Source organism: Sciurus vulgaris (assembly GCF_902686455.1).
Source record: "Sciurus vulgaris genome assembly, chromosome: 15".
Lineage (NCBI taxonomy): Eukaryota > Metazoa > Chordata > Mammalia > Rodentia > Sciuridae > Sciurus > Sciurus vulgaris.
In genome coordinates, this window is record NC_136476.1 from 18,605,716 (window position 1) to 18,628,447 (window position 22,732).

General features: G+C 41.2%; 1 protein-coding gene across 4 annotated transcripts in view; it reads right to left on the reverse strand.

Moving 5' to 3' along the window:
* TJP2 (tight junction protein 2) overlaps window positions 1–22,732 on the reverse strand; it is a 114,396-nt gene that overhangs the window by 83,978 nt on the left and 7,686 nt on the right. Inside the window, exon 1 of one of the 4 annotated variants that reach the window (XM_079112030.1) lies at window positions 10,081–11,559. The exons of 2 other annotated variants lie outside the window; for them this stretch is intronic. In XM_079112030.1, the coding sequence (XP_078968156.1) occupies window positions 10,081–10,140 (60 nt within the window). In that variant the 5' untranslated portion in view covers window positions 10,141–11,559. Of the gene's footprint in view, window positions 1–10,080; window positions 11,560–22,732 lie in introns of those variants that run through there. One more of the 4 variants, XM_079112028.1, reaches the window with a different exon arrangement.

Genomic DNA, 22,732 nt, shown 5'->3' on the forward strand with positions numbered 1-22,732 from the left:
TTTGAACTATACTTAAATAAAATACCATAAAAATAATAACAGAAAATGTGTCACTGAGTAAGGATGGTTTAGAAGACAGACCCTGGATGCTACTGTTTCTTTGAGAAAAAAACTCTCTATGGAAATATTTCAGACCCATTGTTTTTTAACTCCAGTTCTTAGTGAATTCAGTCTACCTTTTCTGCCCTTTCCTGTCCCTCCACTTCCCAGAGCCATCTGCCAAACTGTGCATTTAATTAGTGTAAGTAGACTGAATATTCCCCCCAAACCTTTGACTAAAATTTGCATTTGGGGCTAGGCATGTTAATTCAGTGGCAGAGAGGGTGCCGAGGATGTATAAGGCCCTGGGTTCCATCCCCAGCACTAAACAAGTAAATAAACAAGGGAGGCAAGGTAGTTCATGTCTATAATTCTAGCTACTTGGGAGGCTAAGGCAAATGAATTCAAAGTTGGGGGCCACCCTGGGCAAATTAGCCTCTGTCTCAAGATAAAGTTTAAGCCAGTGCTGGGCACAGTGGTGCACATCTGTAATCCCAACAACTAGGGAGGCTGAGACAGAAGGATCATAAGTTTAAAGCCAGCTTCAGCGACCGAGTGAGGCTCTGAGCAACTCAGAGAGACCCTGTCTCTAAATAAAATATAAAAAGGGCTGGAGATGTGGCTCAGTGGTTAAGTACTCTGGGTTCAATCCTTGGTACGAAAAATGATAATAATAATAATACAAATAATAATCAACACTGGAGAGGATATGGATATGGATAAAAAGGAACACTTTGATACTGATGTAGGATTGTAAATCAGTACAACCACTATGGACATCAGTATGGAGGTTCCTCAAAAGACTAGGCATGGAATCACCACATGACCCAGCTATACCACTCCTCTGTATCTATCCTGAATAACTGAAGTCATCCTACTACCATGATATATGTATACCTAAGTTTATAACAGCACAAATCACAACAGCCAAATTATGGAACCAGCCAAGGTATCCAACAATGGATGAACGGATAAAGAAAATGTGGCATATATACACAATGGAGTTTTATTCAGCCATAAAGAAAAATGAAATTATATCATTTGCAGGAAAACAGATGGAACTAGAGACCATTCTATTAAGCAATATAATTCAAATGCAGAAGGTCAAGGGTTGTACTCTCAAATTCAGTAGCTAGAAAGGAAAAAGGAAAGAAAGGTGTAGGAGGGGAGGGGGATTTCTCATGAAAATCAAAGGGAGATCAGTAGAGCAAAGGGACCAAGAGGTGGTGGGAGGTGCGGACGGAGCGGGGAAGTGCTGGGGAGCAATAACGGCCTAATCCTGTTAGATTGTGTGCATGTATGAATATGTAACAACAAACCCCACCATTATGTACAACTATAAGGCACCAATAAAAAATATGAAAAAAAGATTTAAAGAAGTGGGTGTTGGAAATGTAACTCAGAGACAGAGCACTTGCCTGGTATGTGAGGCCCTGGGATTAATAGCCAGTCCTACACACACACAAAAATTTTTTAACAAAATTTGCACTTAGGCTCTGCAAGGAAGGTGGCCACTAAAGTGTTCAAGAGGAACTTAGGACCTCTTCATTTCAGTGTGTCACCACTTGCCTGTTTTTAGACTCCAACAATAACACCAGAAGGAAAAGCACAAATGTTTTCAGTTCCATTTCTGGAGAATTTCAATGGGTGTCTGAGATGCCACAAATCTCTCTCTCCTCTTAAAACTCACCCAGACACTAAACAGAGCAGCCCAAGAAGGCAAAGTGCTCAGCCTGAAGTTATACTGAAAAACTCACATGTGCCTGATAAGTAAGGCTGAAACTCAGTGACAACGAGTGCTTTTACAGGAGTCAGTGAACAGAGTTCGAGGACGGTGAACAGAAGACTGAACTTCAGCCTGTTTATGAAGATCCTGAAAGAGCTCCCAATTCCAGGCCTGCCTCTCCTTCCATGCTCTTGCTACAGAAAATGTGGTCCCTGGGAAGAATGCTGTGAGCAAAAGAAAGGGGTGTGGGAGGCCCCCAGTACACAGTTTTTACTGGGAAGGACAGAGAGGAAGAAGATGAGGAAAGTTTTTCAAGAAGCTGTGCAAGATAGTTGTGGTGCTGGCCGGGGCTATGCAGTAAGGAAGGTAACCCAGCTGAGCTGTGATAGTACATTATTTAAGCTGCAGCTAAATAATAGATCTTTCCATCACTTCTATTTTTTTTTTTTTTAAACTGGCTCTTTTTCCATTATACATGACAGTAGAGTCCATTCTGATATAATTATACAAGCATGAACTATTTCTTATTCTAATTAGAACCCCAGTCTTGGGTTGAATACCATCACTTCTTGAGCTAAACAACTTCCAGCCACTTTGGGGTTCCCAGTTTGTCTTTTTTTTTTTTAATGCCTTTCAGAAAGAATCCATTGGATCTCTTTTTTAAAGAAAAAAAAATTAAATGGAAACAAACATAAAAAAATAGTTGGAATGAGGAAGCACTCTAAGAACTAACAGAAAATTTTCAGAATCTTCTCTAGGCTTTACATTAAGCACTCAGAACACTCAGAATCTTAAGCACCACAAAAGAATACAGAGACCATCACCAGCTGGGCCTGGTGGTGCACACTTGTAATTCCAGCAACTGGGGAGGCTGAGGCCGTCAACTTAGCGAGGCTCTAAGCAACTTCGTGACACCCTGTCTCAAAATAAAAAATAAAAAGGACTAGAGATGTGGCTAGTGGTTAAGCACCCCTGAGTTCAAACCCCCGTGCCTAAATACATTAAATTAAAAATAGAAAGGACTGGGGACGTGGTTTAGTCGTTGGGTACCCCTAGTTCAACCCCCAGTATCCAAAAATAAAATAAAGTAAAATAATAAATCATCAAATTAAGAAAGAAACTGAAGACTAGAGTTTAAGCAGAGACCTTGCTAAAGTCACCCAGCTAAGTAATGGTGTGGCTAATACTGTTTCTATACCATTACAAAAGTGCTCTCGAAAGTAAACATTTTTGGTAGGAATTTTGCTCACAAACTATCATCTACTCACTAAATAAATGTAAAGAATTCATTCTTCTAAACTCTCAATTAGTCTTTGATCTATACTAGTTCATGCTACAAACTTTCCCAAATCAAGTCAATGTCCTTAAGCACTTAGTGGATCTGTTTGGGCTCTGACAGCCTCTGGGCTTACCGAGATGACTCAGATCTGGGAGGGGCTCACCACAATGGGAAGTGACTGGTGGCATGAAGCAGACTTGATAAGGGCTAGAATAAACACTGGCAGGTGCACACTAACCAATCCCAGGCAAGAAAGCAACTGACTCCTCCTGACTGGAGAAGGGTAAGGGAAGAAGTAGGTTCCTGAAACTCAGCTCACCAGGAAGTTCCTTCTCCATGATTCATTCTTTTCAAAACCAGATATGCTAGTTTTGCTCATTCATTCCCTCAAATAATTTTTATTCTACTTTGCAGCTATATTTAGAAACAGTCTTGCAAGGTTTGAAAGAAGGGCAGTTGCCTGGAAGCACACATTATTGACTTCTCCTTTTCCCAGGTGAAACTCCACCCACCCAGGTTCTCAGGTACTCAGCTATCCATGTAAGGTAAAATGTCAGACACTCAACCTGCAGAACCTGGCAGCACTTCCTTTAATAATTTGATAATGGATGGCTCTCAGCAAGTAGAAACAAATAGCTACATCTGGAACATTATTTCCTCCTGGGAAGAACAATGCTCCTAAGAGGTCCATGTCCTAGAATGGTTCACTAATTCCTACTGATGATGAGAAAGCATTATTTTCTGTTTACCAACTCCAGGGACAAATTTAAAATATCTGCAATGTTCTTCAATTCCATCCAGGCTTTTCTGTACCACAATGGTAAAAATATACATGATTTTTAATCATTATTTATTACCAAAGGAACAACTATCCCAATAATTCTCTCCCACAATGGATTATAAACATTCCCTCCAAAGGCCTCTGACTTGTCACTAACTTATAAATTTAGTCACACAGGAATATAGAGTGTCCATAAAATGAGGTATATAAAATTAAAATTTTCACAGTTGATGCCATTTTTACCCCCATGAACACAATGCATATATTTTGAATGGTTGATTAAAGTCTACAATTGAAATAATAATTACCATATTAACTAATTCTGAAGTCTATATTCACATACACATATGGGTAAAATTTAGAAAACATTATATTCAAGGATGTGACATAAGACCTTGGCCATGATTAATGGTATGATTTGAAATATTCTGGTCAGTCAGTCCAGCTTCCAAAACCATAAATATTTTATTCTCAGGGCTAGGAGTGTAGTTCAGTTGTAAGGCCTGAGCTTAGTACACTTCCAGCACTGATTTCAACCCAGCATTGCCCCCACCAAAATAAGGAAATTTATTCACAAAGGCTCTACCAGGACTATTTTACCATTGCTACCATCAATACTGCCCCCACCCAATATAGTATAGGAGGAGAGACACCTAAGTAGAAACCATACCCATGGTTTCATATTGTAGTTAGGCTAAATACTCTTCTGGAAGTTAAAATAAACATTTATGATTACACAAAATATGTTCTGTGGCCAGCAGGTCTGTAATACACAATGGCATGCAAGTGTTGAGAAAAGCTGCATTGTGTTTTTAAGGTTAAACATCTGATAAAGCTTTAACCATTCCCCAGAAGCACTAAACAAATACCTGTACTGATTTAAAATGACTCAAGCTGAGTGTGTTTTCACACACCTGTAATCCCAGCAGCTCCAGAGGCTAAGGTAGGAGGACCACCAGTTCAAAGCCAGCCTCAGCAACTTACCAAGACCCTAAGCAACTTAGCAAGACCCTGTCTCAAATAAAATATAAAAAAAGGCTGGGGCTGGAGATATAGCTCAGTTGGTAGAGTGCTTGCCTTGCAAGCACAAGGCCTTGGGTTCAATTCCCAGCACTGCAAAAAAAAAAAAAAAAAAAAAAAAGGCTGGGGACATTGCTCAGTGGTAAGTGCTCCTGGGTCCCATCCCGGGTACCAAAATAAATAAATACATACATACATACATACATAAAATAACTCAAATACAAGTTACCAGCGGAAGGCTCAGAATTTCTCATAAATGGGATGTGCACACTATTAGAGATTTTGGTGATTAAAACAATGTTTTCTTGTTTTATGCAGCTAATATCAGTGCATCTCACCTGGCCTTTTTTTTTTTTTTTTTTTTTTAGTTCCAATACAAATCGTTTTCTACCTTAGGATTTTCAGTTCTAGAACAATCTTTGCTAAAAGCCTCTTTTACAGATCAACATTAGCTCCATCAAAAAATAAAAACTAAATAGGGGACGGTAGTGAACACCTATAATCCCAGCTACGCAGGAAACAGGAGGATTACGGGTTCAAGGTCAGCCTGGGCAATTTTAGCAAGACCCTGTCTCAAAATAAAAAATAAAAAAGGATTAGGGATATAGCTCAGTGGTACAGCACCTCTGGGTTTAATTCCCAGCACCTCAAAAAGCAAATGAAAACTGGCTGGGTATGTCGCTTGGTGGTAAAGCACTTGCCTAGCATGTACAGAAAAAAAAAATTAAAAATAAAAGAAATAAAAAGTCATGAAATTAGTACACTTTTTAATATACACATGCTTAAGACCAAGTCTATCACATTCAAATTTCCTGGCTTTTCTGGACCATTATGTCTGACCTTTCTGAAGGTGTGGTCAAGGTATATTTAGAGTTCTCCAGAACACTGATCACAGACTTCAGAATTAATTAATATGGTAATTATTATTTCAATAATATTATTAATATCTTTATATTACCCAAATCGCAGCTGTCAAACATCATTTTCACAATTTTGCTTTAAGCTTTGTACCACTCATCCCTACAGTTTATAGTAGTTCTTAAAACAAACTCACTGTTTTACTTAATTCTTATTTTTAGCTCATTCTAAGCAACCCAGGAATCTAGCCATAAAATAAATAGGTTTGGTGGCTGGCTTCATGTTTTCACTCCTGACATACAATATTCATGCCTAAGAATTGAAAAATAGAATATGTCCCCACAGTACCACCTGTAAGCCTGTGTGTACCAGATTTCAGAAAACACTGCTTAGAGGACAGCAAAAAAGGCAGAGAAAATACTTAATTAAATGGTCAAGTATTTGGGGGCGTTGAGAGTCTTTAGTCTCTCTTCTGAGTTCACAGGTTATCCATGATGATGAGGCTTAGGTGCACTGGCCAGGAGGATGGAGACACAAGTATCTTTAAAAAACAAAATAGGGGGCTACAGATGGGGCTCAGTAACAGTGCAACAGTTCCTATGCAACAAGGAGTTTGAGGACCTACGTTCAATCCCCAGCACTGCAAAAACAAACAGTCCCCCTTATCAGCTACCATTCATTGCCCAAGCCCATGAAGGCCCTCCAGGGCTCTAGCAATCATTGTGCATGTCTTAATCAAGTAAAAAAAAATGGAAGCAGACACTTTCCAACTCAAAACTCTGCCTTTAACCCAGCAATGCAGGCAGCCCACATGCTCAAGTGTCTTCTTTCCAAGGTACCACATAAAACTGGAATTAGCTATAGCGATATTAGACAATGGGACTGTGTGCCTGAAAACTTCTTTCCACTGCTATTATATAGTCTGATTTAAAAGTTTAATGGTAGAGCTGGGGTTGTGGCTCAGTGGTAGAGCGCTTGCCTGGCACATGTAAAGCACTGGGTTCTATCCTCAGCACCACATAAAAATAAATAAATAAAATAAAGGAATTGTGTCCATCTACAACTAAAAAAATTAAAAAGTTTAATGGCAATGCCACCTTAGACCCCTATAAATGTGCTAGCTATATGGGTTTTTGCTAAAAACATGTCATCACAAAAATTCCTGTGGGAGTGCAATGGGTCCTAGTGTTTTTAACCTTTAAAAAGCTCATGCAAATATTTCTGTATTTAGCCCACCAAATGGGGGTTGAATCTGACCTCTGAGTCTGTTTCTGGCCTTGATCCTTGGATTTAGGATTGACAGACTAACTCAGTAAATTCTCAGGATAATTCTACTTTGCTCCACCCATGTCTGCATGGGTGCAATCACATCCTCAGACATTACCATACTCCAAACCACCTTAGCCTCCCAACACCAAAGTTGGCTGGTTCAAGGCCATCCTGGCCAGCAGTTTTTGGATCGCTACTGCTTTCAACCAATGATGCATCTTACTGGGAGTCAGTTCTCAGTCTAGATAAACTAATCTGTAGCCATAACTGCTTAATGGGATTTGTTTTCAGCATCAGGAAAGAAATTCCCTAATGGCTTATATTCTTGGTAAAAGTATGTTGAAAGTTTGGTGATTACTAACCCTACCTAACTCTTCACTGTGTACCACCCATGTCTCATGCCACTCCCCAACCAAATCTGCATGGACTTTTCGAACTACAGAACTACTACTGTAGGCATGACTAACGTGCATACGAAAGTACACAAATTAGGCCCCACCTAATTTCAGGATATCTGTCTCCTAAAAAGACAGCCTTCTAAGGAGAGAAATCCTTACTAAGCTCAAAAGCTAATGGTGGGGATTTCATTGGCTCCCTTGCATTCAGATATCTTCAAAAAGTTCTCACACTCACACTGAAGATAAATGACTGGCTGTGACCTTCCATCAATGTGCAAGAAACTAGATCAAAAGTTAAATAAATATAGGCAGAAGTCACTGCAAATGGAATTCCCCAGAGGGTGATGTAAAAATTCATTTTGGTCTTAAGCCTATGTATTCGTCAAAAATAGTAATATTTACTAATAAGGGATGGGGTGGGATGTTCACTGGAAAACTATCTGGTTCACTTGTTTGTTGGGAAAGTCAAGCCATTAGAAATTTCTATGACTATCCCTCCCAAAGTTCTGTTACTGGCAATCAAAGCCTTTCAAAACAGTGTGAAACCCCTTCTTCCCTCCCCCTCTTTGGCAACTACACCTGTATTTCTAGATCTCATCTCCCTTATCAACCCAAAACCCTGCACTTAACACCCCACACTTAAAAGTTTTTGGCACCTGTTTTAGTTCCTATGACCGGCTACCCTTTACTTAGCACCCACTCCGTGCCAACACACTCTGTGTCATTTCATTCAGTCCTTACTCAGCCTGAGGTGGAAGTATTACTAACTCCATTTTCTACAGTGGCTTACATTGGGAGTTGTCTGTTCCAATGCCCTTTCCTCCCAGCAAGAATCCCTGAAGGGCGTGTACAGAGGACAATCCCACCACCCTTTGTTGTATTTCTGACCTGCAGAGTATGCATCTGTGTCTTACATAGTCCCTCCCTCAGCCTCAGGAATCCTACCAGAGAGAGAGAAAGAGAGATCAGAGTCTAAAACAGCCTAAAATGTTCAGGTCCACAGACCTTGAAGGCAAAAATAAAGTCTTATTCAACTTTGTATCACCTTACAGTAACCAGCAGTAAGCAGATACTCATTAAGAATTAGCAGAATGGTATTGAGAAAGTTGTTGCAGTTGGCTGGGAACATAACTCAAAAGTGTCCTGGAAGCTGCGTGCATTTGTGCCCACCTGTAATCTTAGCTACTATGGAGACAGAGGCAGGAGGATTCCAAGATCAAGGCCAGTCTGGGCAACTTAGGAAGGCCTTGTCTCAGAATAAAAGATAAAAAGGAACTGGGCATGTAGCTCAGTGGTGGAGTACCTCTGAATTCAATTCCCAGTACCAGAAACAAAACAAAACAAAACAAAAAAAGTTGCAGCAGCATTTTCCCTTCATCAATCTTTGCCAGTAACTCTGAAAAGTTTTAAGAAACATCTCAAAAGCCACCTTTGCCTTGGTAGCACATTTCCCTTCTCCTATCTCCCCCAGAAAAGGGACCACAGCACCATGTCCATATTTCTAAATGGTGTTCATTGGACTCTTCATATGCATGCATTCCCAACAAACCTATGTGGTACAGGCATGTGCCTCTGATCCACTTTGTATTCACCACACTAGCATGGAGCTGCGCATGAAAAATTACCAAATAAGCTAATGTCATTCTTAGGCAGTACATTAATGACACAACTACAAATGCAATTATTACTACTAATTTCTCACTTTAAACTCTCTCCTTCCCAGGTGTACTTGATGTACATTACCTACTACAGTCTATCCCACAAATAACTTGGACAATGGTGGACCTGTTCTCCCTAAGGGACTGTCAGCACCCAAACACAGACCACCTAGAGAGCTGAAGAAAAGAACCTCTCTCCTCCCACTGGGATTCCCTGGCGGAGGGAAGGCGTGTGCAGTGCAGTTTCTATGAGGGAATGACTCTCCGCTGGGAACTTCAGGGAAACCACAACCATTATTACTCAGACAGCTGCCAGGGAAGCAGCTCTGCCTGAGAACTGAAGCTAAAATAGGGGTGGGAGGCTGTATTCCATTACTAAGCCCTGGAGTATTCACTCTCAAGTTCGTCCACATTTCAAGAATGTTAAATCTCGTAGTTGAAATCCCTGATTATTTATAACTTAAAATAAACTGTGTGAAAGCGAAAAGTTTACAAATGAAGACGTAAAGAAACTTGTGACAGGTAAGATAATTCAAGAGTACAAAGCATTCATCACTCCCTTGTTGTGTCTTCTTCCAAAACCCCATCTTCATTTCCTACTGAAAATAATTTTGCTTGTAATGCAGAGGCAGCTGGTTAAAAAGGAAAATGGGGAGTTCGGTCCCTAGCGAGTTGTCAGTTCCTCTCATGTACCCATACTTGCAACTTTGCATTAAGTACAGTGTGCCTTGAAATAGAGCAGGAAACACAGGAAAAGAGCAGGAGACAACAGGCACAAGCAGCAGAAACCCAGAACACTGGGTTCAAGACATTTCCTCTAGCTGCGACTCGATCTCAAACACAAGTGACTCTAGAGAGAAAAGAAAAGGATCCTGGGTCCCTGGAGGTCACGAGTCACAACTCGGTTCGGCAAAATCTACCCTTCCCTGCGCTCCACGTCCGCGTGGGAGAATTCCAGCTTTCTCCAGAGAAACCTTGAGTAGAGCCCACCACGCGCTCCCCTGCTCCCGCTTCCGACCCGCCTCCCGACTGCGCAGCGCAAGAGAACTTACACGCAGCCAACCTGACAGCTCCCGCCGGGGTGGAAACCCGCGGTCTCCTCGCACCGGCATCTCGGCGCAGGTCCAGCGTGGGCGCAGTTCTGGGTCCCGCTTCTCCTCCTGGCCGCGGGTCAGTTCCCCGACCTGCAGTCCTGGCCGCCTCGGTGCAGAACGCGGGGACCCACCCCTTTGTCCCTCCTCCCGCGGCAGCGGCGACGGCCCGCCCCTAGCCAGAGCGCTACGCCTTTGCGCCTGCCGCTGGCCCGGGAAACCCTCAAATGGGCCGCTACCACACTCGCGCCGGGGAGGGGGAGAGTTCTCCTACGCAGCAGTCTCCGAGGCCCCAGCGGCAGGCCTTGTCACTCATAATTCCTGGTCGGGGACGGGAGGGACCCGCAGCGGCGGCTAGGAGTCCCGAGGCCTGAGCATCCCGCCGCAGCCCCGCCTGCACCCCCTCTGGGCTGGCCCGATGGTTCGCTCCGCGGCGTGCACTGGAGCCGGCAGGTCAGGTCGGAGCGCGCGCGCCCGGGAAGCGCTACAAGTTTGGCGTGATTGGGATGAGTCTGCGGCGCTGGCCTGTGGGTCCGCAGGTTTCTCCCCGTCCCCCGGTAATGTTGCAAAGAACACTTTTTGGAGAGGATTGGCCTCCCAAAGGCAGCGCTTCCGTTCTATTCGGAAGGGAAGAGATGGAAAACCCCTAAAGTTTTCCATCTTATCTGCAGGCCTGCCTGGCCAGTAACACATAGTAGGTCTTGTATCCCAAATTTGTCAGCTCAATAACTACTTACCCAAATTTTGAGGGTATATGAGACGCACATTAAATATCAAAACAGGACTCTTTGGAACAATGTACTCCAGGTTACCGCTTTGGCACATCGCCAATAACTCGAATAAAGAGATTGAAATCTCTCCCCCGTCGTCATCAGCTTATAAAATACTACAGTAGTAGGTCACAAAGCTTTATCCATCAGGATTCCTCGAATTCAACCCGGTATATTTATTCGTTTCAGAGTCCCCTATGTACAAAGGATTATGCAATTTAGATAAGTATTTTAGGAGCATATAAATTATTTGGAGAATCAAAACTGCACTGGTTAAATATATATAATCGTGTATCTGTGTGAGTGTGTGTGTATAAAATTTGGGGTTTGAAATCTAAAGAAACAAGTTGGAAATATATTGCCCATACTGCTCCTCCCTTAAACTGGAAAGCAAAATATGATCTAAACTCACAAGTCGAAGATAAAAGGTAAAAATGTTTGGTCGGATCCCCCGCTTCCTGACGAGATCCAGATGCTGGGCTCCCTCTCTGAAAAGTTGCTTCACTTCCTGTCTAATCAAAACAAGTTTGGCAGAAAAACAAGTCCAGCAGATGTCTCTCCGAAAGTGTTAGGCTTATGGCATCCAGCAATTTTTTGGAGTAGCTAAGTGCACACCTTTGGATAAATTGCACCATGAGTAACATTTCCCACTTTACCTCAGACTCCTTACTGAGACATTTTGGTTGTTCCTGCTGTGAGATGTTACCTCTCCTGATCTAAGCACGTATTTAAAAAAAAAAAAAAAAAAAATGTTTCCCAAATTAGGTGGTGCTGACTTACTAGAATAATGATAGCACTTGTGAACTGGTCACACCTTAGTGATGTGAGTTTATACCACTGGCATTTAAAACGGCAGACAAGATCCAGAATGTAGGAATTACATCTGCAGAATGAGTGAGTCCCTTTTTCTCTCTAGAGTTGGATTGTCCATTAGGATGAGCACCTGCCACCTACCAGTATTTACATTTCAGTTTAAATTAACTAAAATTAAAGGAAATGAAAAAAATTCAACCTCTGAGTCACATCAATCATACTTCAAGTGCTCAATAGCCCCTGTGGGGTGGGGATGTAGCTCAGTGGTAGAGCACTTGCCTCACATGCTCAAGGCCCTGGGTTTGATCCCCAGCACTGCCAAAAAAAAAAAAAAAAAAAAAAAAATCAATAGCTACAATGTGGCCAATGGCTACATATTAGACAGTGCAGATACAGAATATTTCCATCACCACAGATAATACTACTCCAAATGATGACATAGTTATATGCTAGAATACCATTCTTCTGGTACATCTCATGATAGTAAGCATTCAAAAAAACATTGTTGGAAAATTCATTTGAATTGAAAACACTAGTTTTGCTGTTGGCATATGAATCTATGCAGCTCTTTGGAAAAGCAATTTATTAGTTCATAGTAGTGCAATGTGGGATTACACATTTAAACCCACTCCTGTAATTTGTTTATCCAAAGAACTTCTATCCAACAAGTACCTACTGAGCACTACTGTCAACCTCCTGCCTCAGGGAGTCTATTGCACTAGACAATCAGCAAGTGAGTAAGTGCTGGCACTCCTGGTAGGTTCAAGGTGGTGTAAAGGCTCTTGGGAGGTGCTCCTCACCCCTACCAAGTTGGGAAGACGGGGTTTAAGAAAGACTTTCCAGGAACAGGGTTGCTTACACATTTTAAAGGAGAAGTGGGAATGAGTTTGTGAGATAATAATGGATACAGCTCTCCAAGTGAGAGCAATAAACAACACATGGAGAAGTGAGGAAGAAGATGGCGACTTTCCCTGAGGTGCCAGGAGGTTGCTCAGGCAAGCAGAGGCTGTGTTCCCATCAAAGTGGGATTCAATTGGCATTTTATACCAAGTTCTCCGTCAGCTTCTTGGGGATTTGGCAGTTGGGAATGATGGGTGTCAGTAAGAATACTGATCGATAAAAACTGCATTTTTGTGGAAATGCACGTTACAGATGACGTGGCTCTGAGGTTAGGAAGCAATAGACAAAGGGGAGCCAGTCAGATTCAAGAAAAACTAAGGAAGTGGATCAGCAGGCTGGATGCCTGCCTGATTAGATACTGGGAGACAAGAGGGAAGTGAGCCTAGGGTGACTCTCAAGTTTCTACCGGCTTATTTAAGTAAGTGGATGACGGTAACTTTCACCAAAATAGAGAACACAGAGTGGGAAGAGATCTTGGGAGGGGCTTAAGGAAAGGCTATGGGTCATCCAGGTGGGGTGTTTAGTAATTTGACAAATATTTATAGTGTCTACTACATGAGGTATTAAAGAGTATTTGAGTAGAGAGAATGAGACTCATCAATGCACCAGCAGACTGATTTCATAAGAGGGAATTCATGGGAGGGGATGAGCCCTTACAGAGAACCAATGTAGTTTGAGGCATGAGAGGATCAGGACAGGTCCTACCCGTGGAATGCCAATATTCAGGGTGTAAATCAGGGCGTCTCCAGAACAGAAGCCAAAAAGGCACTGCTGAAAATGGCAGGGGAAAAAAAAAAACTTTCTCTAAAAGAGTGTTCAAAAAGCCCAGGGAACAATACATTTCAGGAAGAGGAGAATAGCCAACAACATGGAACTCTGAGGAAATCAATTAAGATAAGAATTGAAAATACTCATTAAGTAGAGGACCATTCCTTATCTTGGTCAGAGTCCTTCCAGTGGATGGAACTGGAGCTTAGATTACTGTGGGTGACCAGTATCAGGCAACACTCTACTATATGCCAGTCCTAGTAATGAAAGATGCAAATCAACGTCCAATGACAGAGGGCTATTAAGTTGTAGTTAATTGACTTAACTGGCATAGAAAATCGTCATTTAAAATTATAATAAAGTCACCAGGCAGATGGCACACACCTGTAATTCCAGTGGCTCCAGAGGCTGAGACAGGAGGATCAAGAGTTCAAAGGCAGCCTCAGCAAAAGCAGGAGGCTAAGCAATTCAGTGAGACCCTGTCTCTAAATAAAATACAAAAAAAAAAAAAAAAAATAGGGCTGGGGATGTAGCTCAGTGGTTGAGTGCCCCTGAGTCCAATCCTCGGTACCCCCCAAAAATAATAATCAAGTCTATATACAACAAGGAGAATTATAATGATATGATCACCAATGAAAAAATATAAATGTTATCTAACCTATAATAATAATGATGAAATTATTAAAAATGTAAATATGTAAAAGTTTTAGAAAGTATATGGGGAAAATGATTTGATGGTGAAATTGTGCATATATTTTTCTTTTTTCTTTCTCTCTCTCTCCCTGTTTTTTTTGTTGTTGTTGTTGTTGTTGTTGTTGTTGTTTGTTTGTTTGTTTTTCTTTTTTTATTCTTTTTTGGTGCTAAGGATAGAGCCCATGGGGCTTGCATGTGCTAGGCACTGACAGGTTAGTGCTGCTCTGAGGTATATCCCCAACCCCATATTTTTCTTCTTAAATTATAGTTACTGTTTTTGCAGCAGCAAAATTTTTTTTTCAACGCTCTTCAGTATGTATTACAATTTTTAAGTTATCTGAAACAGGTGGATCTGAAGACCTCAAATATATGCAATAAACTATGCCTGTTAGTCAGTTAAGATTTGGAGTATGCACCTATGTGTGTATGTGTTTGCAAAACGTTCTATGGTCTTATGAGCTGAGAGCAAGAAAAACGAACATAGAGAAGTGTACAGGCTAACTGAGTCACCAAGTTGCTTTTTACACTGAAGGCCAGACTGGAATCATAAAGACACATCCCTTCAACAAACACTTCTTAAATGCCTACACTGTCCCCTGGGGTAGGTGTAGAGAGATAAGAAGTATATAACAGGAAGCCCACTTGGAGAGATGAAGAGAAAGGTGTGGAAATAGACACTAGCAGGTCAGGAGAATTGCTGGGGTCCAGGGATATGGAAACCCTCCCTGGGAACCTGGCACTGGAGGAGGAAGAGCCGGGGCCCCTCTCCCTTGCCCCTCCCCTCCTCCTCACTCCACACATCAGTACCAATAATACCCACGTTCCCTGCAGGACTCCTAGCTTCACAGCCCCCAGGTTACACCCAGGAGGCAGCATCTCTAGTTCTGCTTCACCCCTTCTGCCTTCACTTTTAACTCTTACACATTATTCCCCCTCACTTTCAAAGTTTGTTGAAAACTCTTCTTTTGTTCTTTTTTGGGGGTTGGGGAGTGGTGACTGGCTACCTAGCCCAAACTGCTAGTTGGAAGACTGTTTATCTGGAACTTCTAGAACCACACATTCCTACCCAACTCCCACCCAGGTAAAATAATGCAATTTTTTTCCCTCTGTGCTGGGGCTCAAACCAGGGCCTTACCCACTGAACATGTGCTCTCCTACTGAGATATGTGTCCAGCACTTAATAATAGACTTCTGAATTGAGATGCTTCTCATTCAAATCTAGGATAGTTTGAGAAATGTGATACAATGGAACATTTAATTGTAACAGTCAGAGGTTTGTAAAGATCGCAAACAGAGTGGCTTATTTTCAGGCTATCCTCTAGCACTTAGAAGCATATAAACTAAAAAATGAGCACTTTATACACCTCAAGCAAATCTCTCAGGCCTGTTTCCATCTTTTGGGCAACTACACATTCTTGCTTTAACTTTGGAAGCTTTACCTCTGCAGTTCACTGAAAAACAATTTGCAGCTGCCTGCCTTCAAGACTGTTCTGACATTTTAGTATTGTGTGTAAAGAGTAGAAAGTTGCTCTAGATTGTCTCTTTTCAAATATGTCCAGATAGTTCAGTGTCTCAAAGAATGGTGCCAATTTTCACTTAGATATTCTTCTTTTTGGTAAAGTAGATAACCTAAAATTATTTACTTCATTCCATAGTTACTCAAGACTGTTGACATTTTTTGTTATGTTTTTAGACCAATAAGATTTACAAGAATGATAACATGCTCATTATAAAGCATTAAGCGGTTTAAAAAAGCACAAAGAAGTTGTCAAATTATCTAACATCCTAATAAACAAATTCAACATCAGAAAAACATTCCAGACATATGCATATACACAGACAGAAAAGCATAATTTTAACAAAAATGAGTATTTTGCTGGACATGGTGGTGGACACCTTTAATCCCACTACTGAAGAGGCTGAGGCAGGAGGATCACAATTTCCAGACCAGTCTCAGCAACTTAGCAAGACCCATTCTCAAAATAAAAAATAAAAAGTTAGGGATGTAGCTCACTGGTAAAAAGCACTCCCACATTCAATTTCAGTACTTAAAAAATAATAATAATAATGTTTTACTTTCAAAAATAGTAAATAAAATTCTTTTGGTGTTAACAGAAGAGAAAAAAAAAAACTTAATAGGGCTATGGGTGTAGCTCAGTGGTTTAAAAAAAAAAAAAAACAACCAAAAACGACTAGCATGCACAAGGCCCTGGATTCCATTGCTTGCACCACAAAAAAATGACAACAAAAATTTTGAAACAGAAGGAATTCATAAATGCAAGATAAATCTTTCTTCAACATATTTGTCCCCCAAAAGATCATCTAGCTGGGCATGGTGGTGCATGCCTGTAATCCCAGCAGCTTGGGAGGATGAGGCAGGAGGATTGTGAGTTCAAAGCCAGCCTCAGCAATGGCAAGGTGCTAAGCAACTCAGTGAGACCCTGTCTCTAAATAAAACACAAAATAGGGCTGGGGATGTGGCTCCATGGTTGAGTGCCTTTGAGTTCAATCCCTGGTACAAAAAAAAAAAAATCTAAAAAGGAAAGAAAGATGAATTCTCACCCCAAACATACTTCTAGAGAAAACCAAATGTGAAAAACATTAAGAGATTAAATTTGTTTAGATTATATGGATTTAATTTTAGAAAGTTTCTCCTTTCTGGGATCTAGCCTCACTGTCTCCTTCCCTCCCATTCAGCTACTCAGATCTTTTTACAAGGTAAATCAGATATTGTCCCTTTTTATGCTTCATCTCTTTAAAGTTCACTGATTGTTTAAAAGGTCACCAAACAAAAAAAACAAAAAAACAAAAAAGTCACTAATCCACACTTCTTCCTTAATGGTCTCCATTAAGGGCTGAAAGTTTGTGTCTTCTCCTTCACCCCTAAATTCTTAAGTAAGCTTTAATCCCCAATGCAATGGTATTTAGACATAGTGGAAGGTAATAAAATAGATTAGATAGATAAATAGATAGATAAGATAGATAAATTAGATAAATATTAAATCTGAGAATTCAGACACCTAAAAGCCAGCCAAGGGGAACAGAACCAGTTAGCACCTTGATCTTGGACTTGCCAAGCTCCAGAACTGTGAGGAAGGGCTGTGGTTTAAGCACCCCATAAGCCTACTATATTTTGGATAGCTGCCTAAGCTGACTAAGATGGCCGCAGAGGCTGTATGAGCTACGCTGCCTGTAGATACATTGGCCTTTCTTTGTGGAGGTGGCTCCTGAGACCTGGTCTAGCTCACCCCTTCCCCAGAGCCTTTGTTGAAGCTTCTCTGCCTGAACCACAGAGTCATCTCCTGCTTGGATTTCTCTTTCTGCTTGAGCAGAAAGACTACCTCGAAGACTACCAGGAAGCAATGCAAGGAAGGTGGAATCCAGTTGGGTGTTCTGTTTCCCATGGAATAAGCCTTTTAGAGGTATAGCATAGAGGTTCAAAAAAGTGAGGGACAGTGGGTGGTCTGGTCAGGGTATGGGAAGCCCAGAGGAGCACTACAGTAGGAAGAGAGAGTAGCTGAAGAAAGCAAAGGAGCCTATTATCTATGTCTCTTTTTAACCTCACTACTATTATCATTGGTTTATCGACTGCCATGGATGTTATTTCTACAATGAAAAGATGTTATTGTAGGTGCCAAAGTAGTCAGACTTATGGGGACAATAGTTTTTAGTGGATGGTGTCTTTCTATTCACCCTCTCCTCCATCTGCTGGTGGCATGAATCCCAAACCCTAGCATCCTCTCCCTGGTGTGTGAACCCAGCCGTGGGACTTGGGTTGTGGCTCAGTGGTAGAGCCCTTGCCTAGCATGTGTGAGGCACTGGGTTCTTTCTCAGCACCATATAAATAAGTAAATAAAGGTTCATTGACAACTAAAGAAAAAAAGAACCCAGCAGTGTTTGTGAGCATAATGGGTATAGCTGACCTCAAAGTTGACAAAGAATTAGCTGGGCAATTGAGAGTCGCCTGTGACCTGGATGGATTAGGAGTGAGGAGGACTGAGACAAATGTTCTTAGAGGGCTCTGGAATGCAAGAAGGTGGTTAGAGTCTAGGCTGACCATGTGCAGGCTTTTAGGTCACTTCCAGGGCTGGTTTGAGTGTGCTCAGGCTGGACACCCAGAGTACCAACTCAGCCTTGTCAACTGAGGGTCAGGCATCATATAATTCAACTCTAGTCCTGGGGAGCCAAGAAGCATCTCTGGGAGCATGGTCTGGATTATACAGGCCCTGAGAGAGAGCATGCTCTGCAGTGTAGAGGAACTTTTCCTCCCTGGCAGGATGCCCTGAATCCTCAGAGGCATTGTGTTCTGCCTTACCACAGGTTTTATGATCTTACTACTGTTTACATTGAAGAATATGAAAGCCACACTTTCTTTTCAGGAATAGATACCAACTATAAACCTCCATTTAAATAACACATCGCTGGGTGCGGTGGCACATGCCTGTAATCCCAGCAGTTTGAGAGCTGAGACAGGAGGATTGCAAGTTCAAAGTCAACCTCAGCCACTCAGTGAGACCCTGACTCAAAATAAAATAATAAAAAGGGCTGGGAATTTGGCTCAGTGGTTAAGGGCTCCTGGGTTCAAGCCCTGGTACCAAAAAAGGGGGACTGGGATGTAACTCTGTGGTAAAATACCCTGAGTTCCATCTCTAGTACTGGGGAAAAAAAGAAAAGAACAATCATCATCAAATAAATAAATAAACAAACAAACAAAAAATAAAACCTCATGCAAATAGAAACCCTGATAAACAATGATTGATTAAATACATGGTATATACCAGGAACCTTTCATGCATTACATTAACTTAGTGAATGTAAGTCCTCAGTGACCTTCTATATTAGGTATCATTACCTCTGCTTCAAGGTAAAGAAGCAGCTTCAGGGAGGAAAAGCAGCTTGCCAAGATCATCCTCAAGTACACAGATGGCAGGTACAGAATCCAAGTCCAGGTCGGTCAGATTCAAAGCCCTTTCTTTTAATGGCTCTACAGTCCCTTCAGTTATTGCCTCTATTGCAATTAGTGCACAGAATAAGAGGAGAGGTGAGATTTTGTGGTTATTATTGTTATTTTTCTCCTAACTCCTTTTAATGGAACTCAAGAAAGGTTTTGCCAATAATAAGCAAATTGAGTTTTATCCAAACAACATTGGGGAGTCAAGTTTGTGAAACTCTTTTTTTTTTCGGAGGGGAGTACTGGGGATTAAACTCAGGGGCACTCAACCACAGAGCCACATCCCCAGCCCTATTTTGTATTTATTTAGAGACAGGGTCTCTAAAGTTGCTTAGCACCTCACTGTTGCTGAAGCTGGCTTTGAACTTGCAATCCTCCTGCCTCATCCTCCCAAGCCTCTCGTATTACAGGCATGCACCACCACACCCGCCTAGGTTTGTGACACTCTTCCTATGTAATATTTTTAAAAAGCAAACGCCACAAATGCAATTAGATTTCAGCCATGAGCTAGTTAATCAGAAGGCCTTGGTTCAAACGTGATTCTGTTGTCTAAGTCAAGTTCAGAGCTTCCTTTCCCTAAAAAATACTTTAAGAAAAACTTTTGTCAGTAAAAAATTTCACTAGCTATAAAGGCCCTCCTCTCTCTGACAAGGGAGGAAATCTAAGGTAAGAAGGTCCCAGGGGACTGTCCTCTTCAGAGAAACAAGGAAACCTGAGGAGCCTCTATAACATCCGAATAGCTTTTTAAAAAATTATCACTAGAATCCACTAGCCCTAAGAATTCAGTATCCCTGATTGATACAGATAAAAGTTGTGGAAGAGTCTTCTCAAATAATCTTCAGACCTGAAAGTGACCTTAGAATTGCAAATAAATAGCTTTCCAGGACAGCTGTGCAAAGGAGCACAAAGGAAGCTAGGCCTGTGAAAGGTGCCCAGGACACATTCAGTCAAAAGAAAAATGTGGCTTATAACACTTATGTTCTATAGAACAGTGTCCTAAATTTCTCTGATGATAGTGATCACCAGAGGCACTTTGTTAAATAACAACCTCCCCACCAAAATCAACCAAAACAACATCAACAAAAAGTATCTTAGGCTCCTCCCAAAGATTGAGTAGGTCCAAAAAGAGGCTTAGGGAGTTTGTATTTTTAAGTATGCACCTTCCTACTTAAGTTGGTGAATTCTGCTAAAGAGACATTGTTGCAATTCTCTGACACAAATATTCCTGTCAGAAGATTGCAACTTTGAAAGCAGGTAAAACTTGTTTGCTTTTCCTTTTCCTTTTGAGACAGTGGTCTCACTAAGTCCTCCTACACCCAGGTGATCTTCCAGCCTCAGCCTTCAGAGTTGCTGGGACTATAGGTGCACACCACCACCTGTTGTTGAGTTAAAACATTTTCAAGGTTAAAAAGCTACTTGTAGGACCAGGACCAGGATATAGCTCAATTGGTAGAGTGCTTGCTAAACCCAAGGCTCTGAATTCAATCCCCAGCACTAAAAAAAAAAAAAAAAAAAAAAAAAAAAAGTGTCTGGTTTATAAAAGAAAGGGTCTGGTCTACTAATCCTTACTAATCCTTCCTATCTTCCTATTATGTTTATATTTGTATACACATACATTTGGTCTTCAATTACTATTATCATTATTTTGGTACTAGAGATTATACCACTGCGCTACAGAGCCACATCCCCAGTCCTTTTTTTTATATTGAGACAAGGTCTCACTAGGTTGTGAAGGCTGGCCTTGAACTTGAGACCTCCTGCCTTAGTCTCCCAAGCACTGGGATTACAGGTCTGTACCATTGTGCCCAGCTAAAGTTATTTTCGAAACTGCTATAGAGGACAAAAAAATTGAGATAGATGAAACTCCTAAGATTTATTTTCATATAGATACTATAGAAGCAAGTAGCCAATAAGACCCAGGCAAAAACTGGACAGTGGTACATGTCTATAATATCAGTGACTCAGGAGACTGAAGCAATGGGTTGGGATTCTGAGCTTGGTAGCACATGTCTGTAATTCCAGGAATCCAGGAGGCAGGAGTATTGCAGGAAGATGCTAGTTCAAGGCCATCCTCAGCAATTTAGCCCTCAGCAACTTAGTGAGACCCTGTCTTGAAATAAAAAATAAAAAGGTCTGGGGCTGTAGCTCAGTTGGTAAAGCACCCTGGGTTCGATCCCCAGCACCAAAAAAATTAAAATTAAAAACTAAAATAAGATAATAAAATAAATAATTTAAAAAGGATTGGGGATGTGGCTCAGGGGTAAAGCACCCCTGGGTTCAACTCCCAGTACTAAAAAAAGAGGGAAAAAAGAGGCAGAATTCATAAAATGAATTAAGTACAGGTAATAAGTTAGTACCCTATAGGATACCTTAAAGATAAATAGATTAAATGGAGTATTTGCATGTTAAATATAGATTGAAAGAATGAAACGAATGAGTTTTTCTTTAAATAGAAGCAGATGGGACAACAAAGTAAATCTTAAATCATATTTATTTATTTAATAAAACATAACTAATGACTATTTAATTCATAATCATACTTACATAATATATTTTATAATTCACAATTTTATATTGTTAATAGCATGTCATAACTATTAATACTATAATAAAACCTAGCTCATTAGACAGCTCTGCCACTCCTACATTGATCATCCAGTGGCCGGGCTCATTACATCCCAACCTGACCCACAGACTCTGCCCCAAACTGCAGAAAAAATACAGACCCTTGGTGAGATATAGTTTAACCAAGCCTGTTGTCCCACATCCCTCCATAAAGCAGCATGTGCTGATGTCAAGACACCTTCCCTCCACTGAGCCAACTTCACCTTTCACTGGAGACTTGTGACCACCAGCAGCAGGGAAAGCAAGCACGGCAGAAGAACAGGCCTCCTAAACACTGCAAGCACAGGGGTCCAGAATTGTGGCACATTTGCATCCTGAATTAATGCTGTTAACAGGTCCTATCTCTTTCTCCCTGTTTTCAAGTGGAATAAATGGTATGATTGGAATGTCTCATTTCTAGTCTCTGAGTCTCTGTCCCAGGATCTCCCAGAAGAGCTTATCTGGCAGTGTTCTTGGAGGCTAAGACTAGTAGCCAGCTAGTTTTCCATACTTCTAGAGTAACGGAGAGAAGCAAGCAGGGTGGGGAGCCAAAGGAATGCAATTGGGTTTATAGAAGATACAACAAAATCTTTGCTAATCCAGGACGTGAGGGCCAGGTTAAACAGAGGAATGAATTCTTTCACTTGGACTCAGAAATATATGTAGCTTTTCCTGCTTCCAAAGTCTAAGTTTTTAAACAAATCAACCAAGGTTTATGTTCAAGAGATTCAGAGCTCCTTGAGACTTACATTCTAAACACTAAATCATAGACAGTATTTTTCTATTATTTTTTTCCAAACCAATCCTAGCTATTATTCTCAATGACACTATTTTACATACCTTTTCTCTTCCTGATCTCACTGGAACCATTCTCCAGTTGCTAAAACTTTCCTTTTATTTTGAACCCAGAGGGGCTTAACCACTGAGCCACTCCCCAGCCCTTTTATATATTTTATTTAGAGATAGTTCCTTAGGTCCCCGCTAAATTGCTGAGGCAGGCTTTGAACTTGAGATCCTCCTGCCTGAGCTGCTGGAATTACAGGTGTGTGCTACCATGCCTGGCTTCCAGTTGCTAAATCTTAAGAGTCTAGTTCTAAGTCTTGGGAAAGCATTC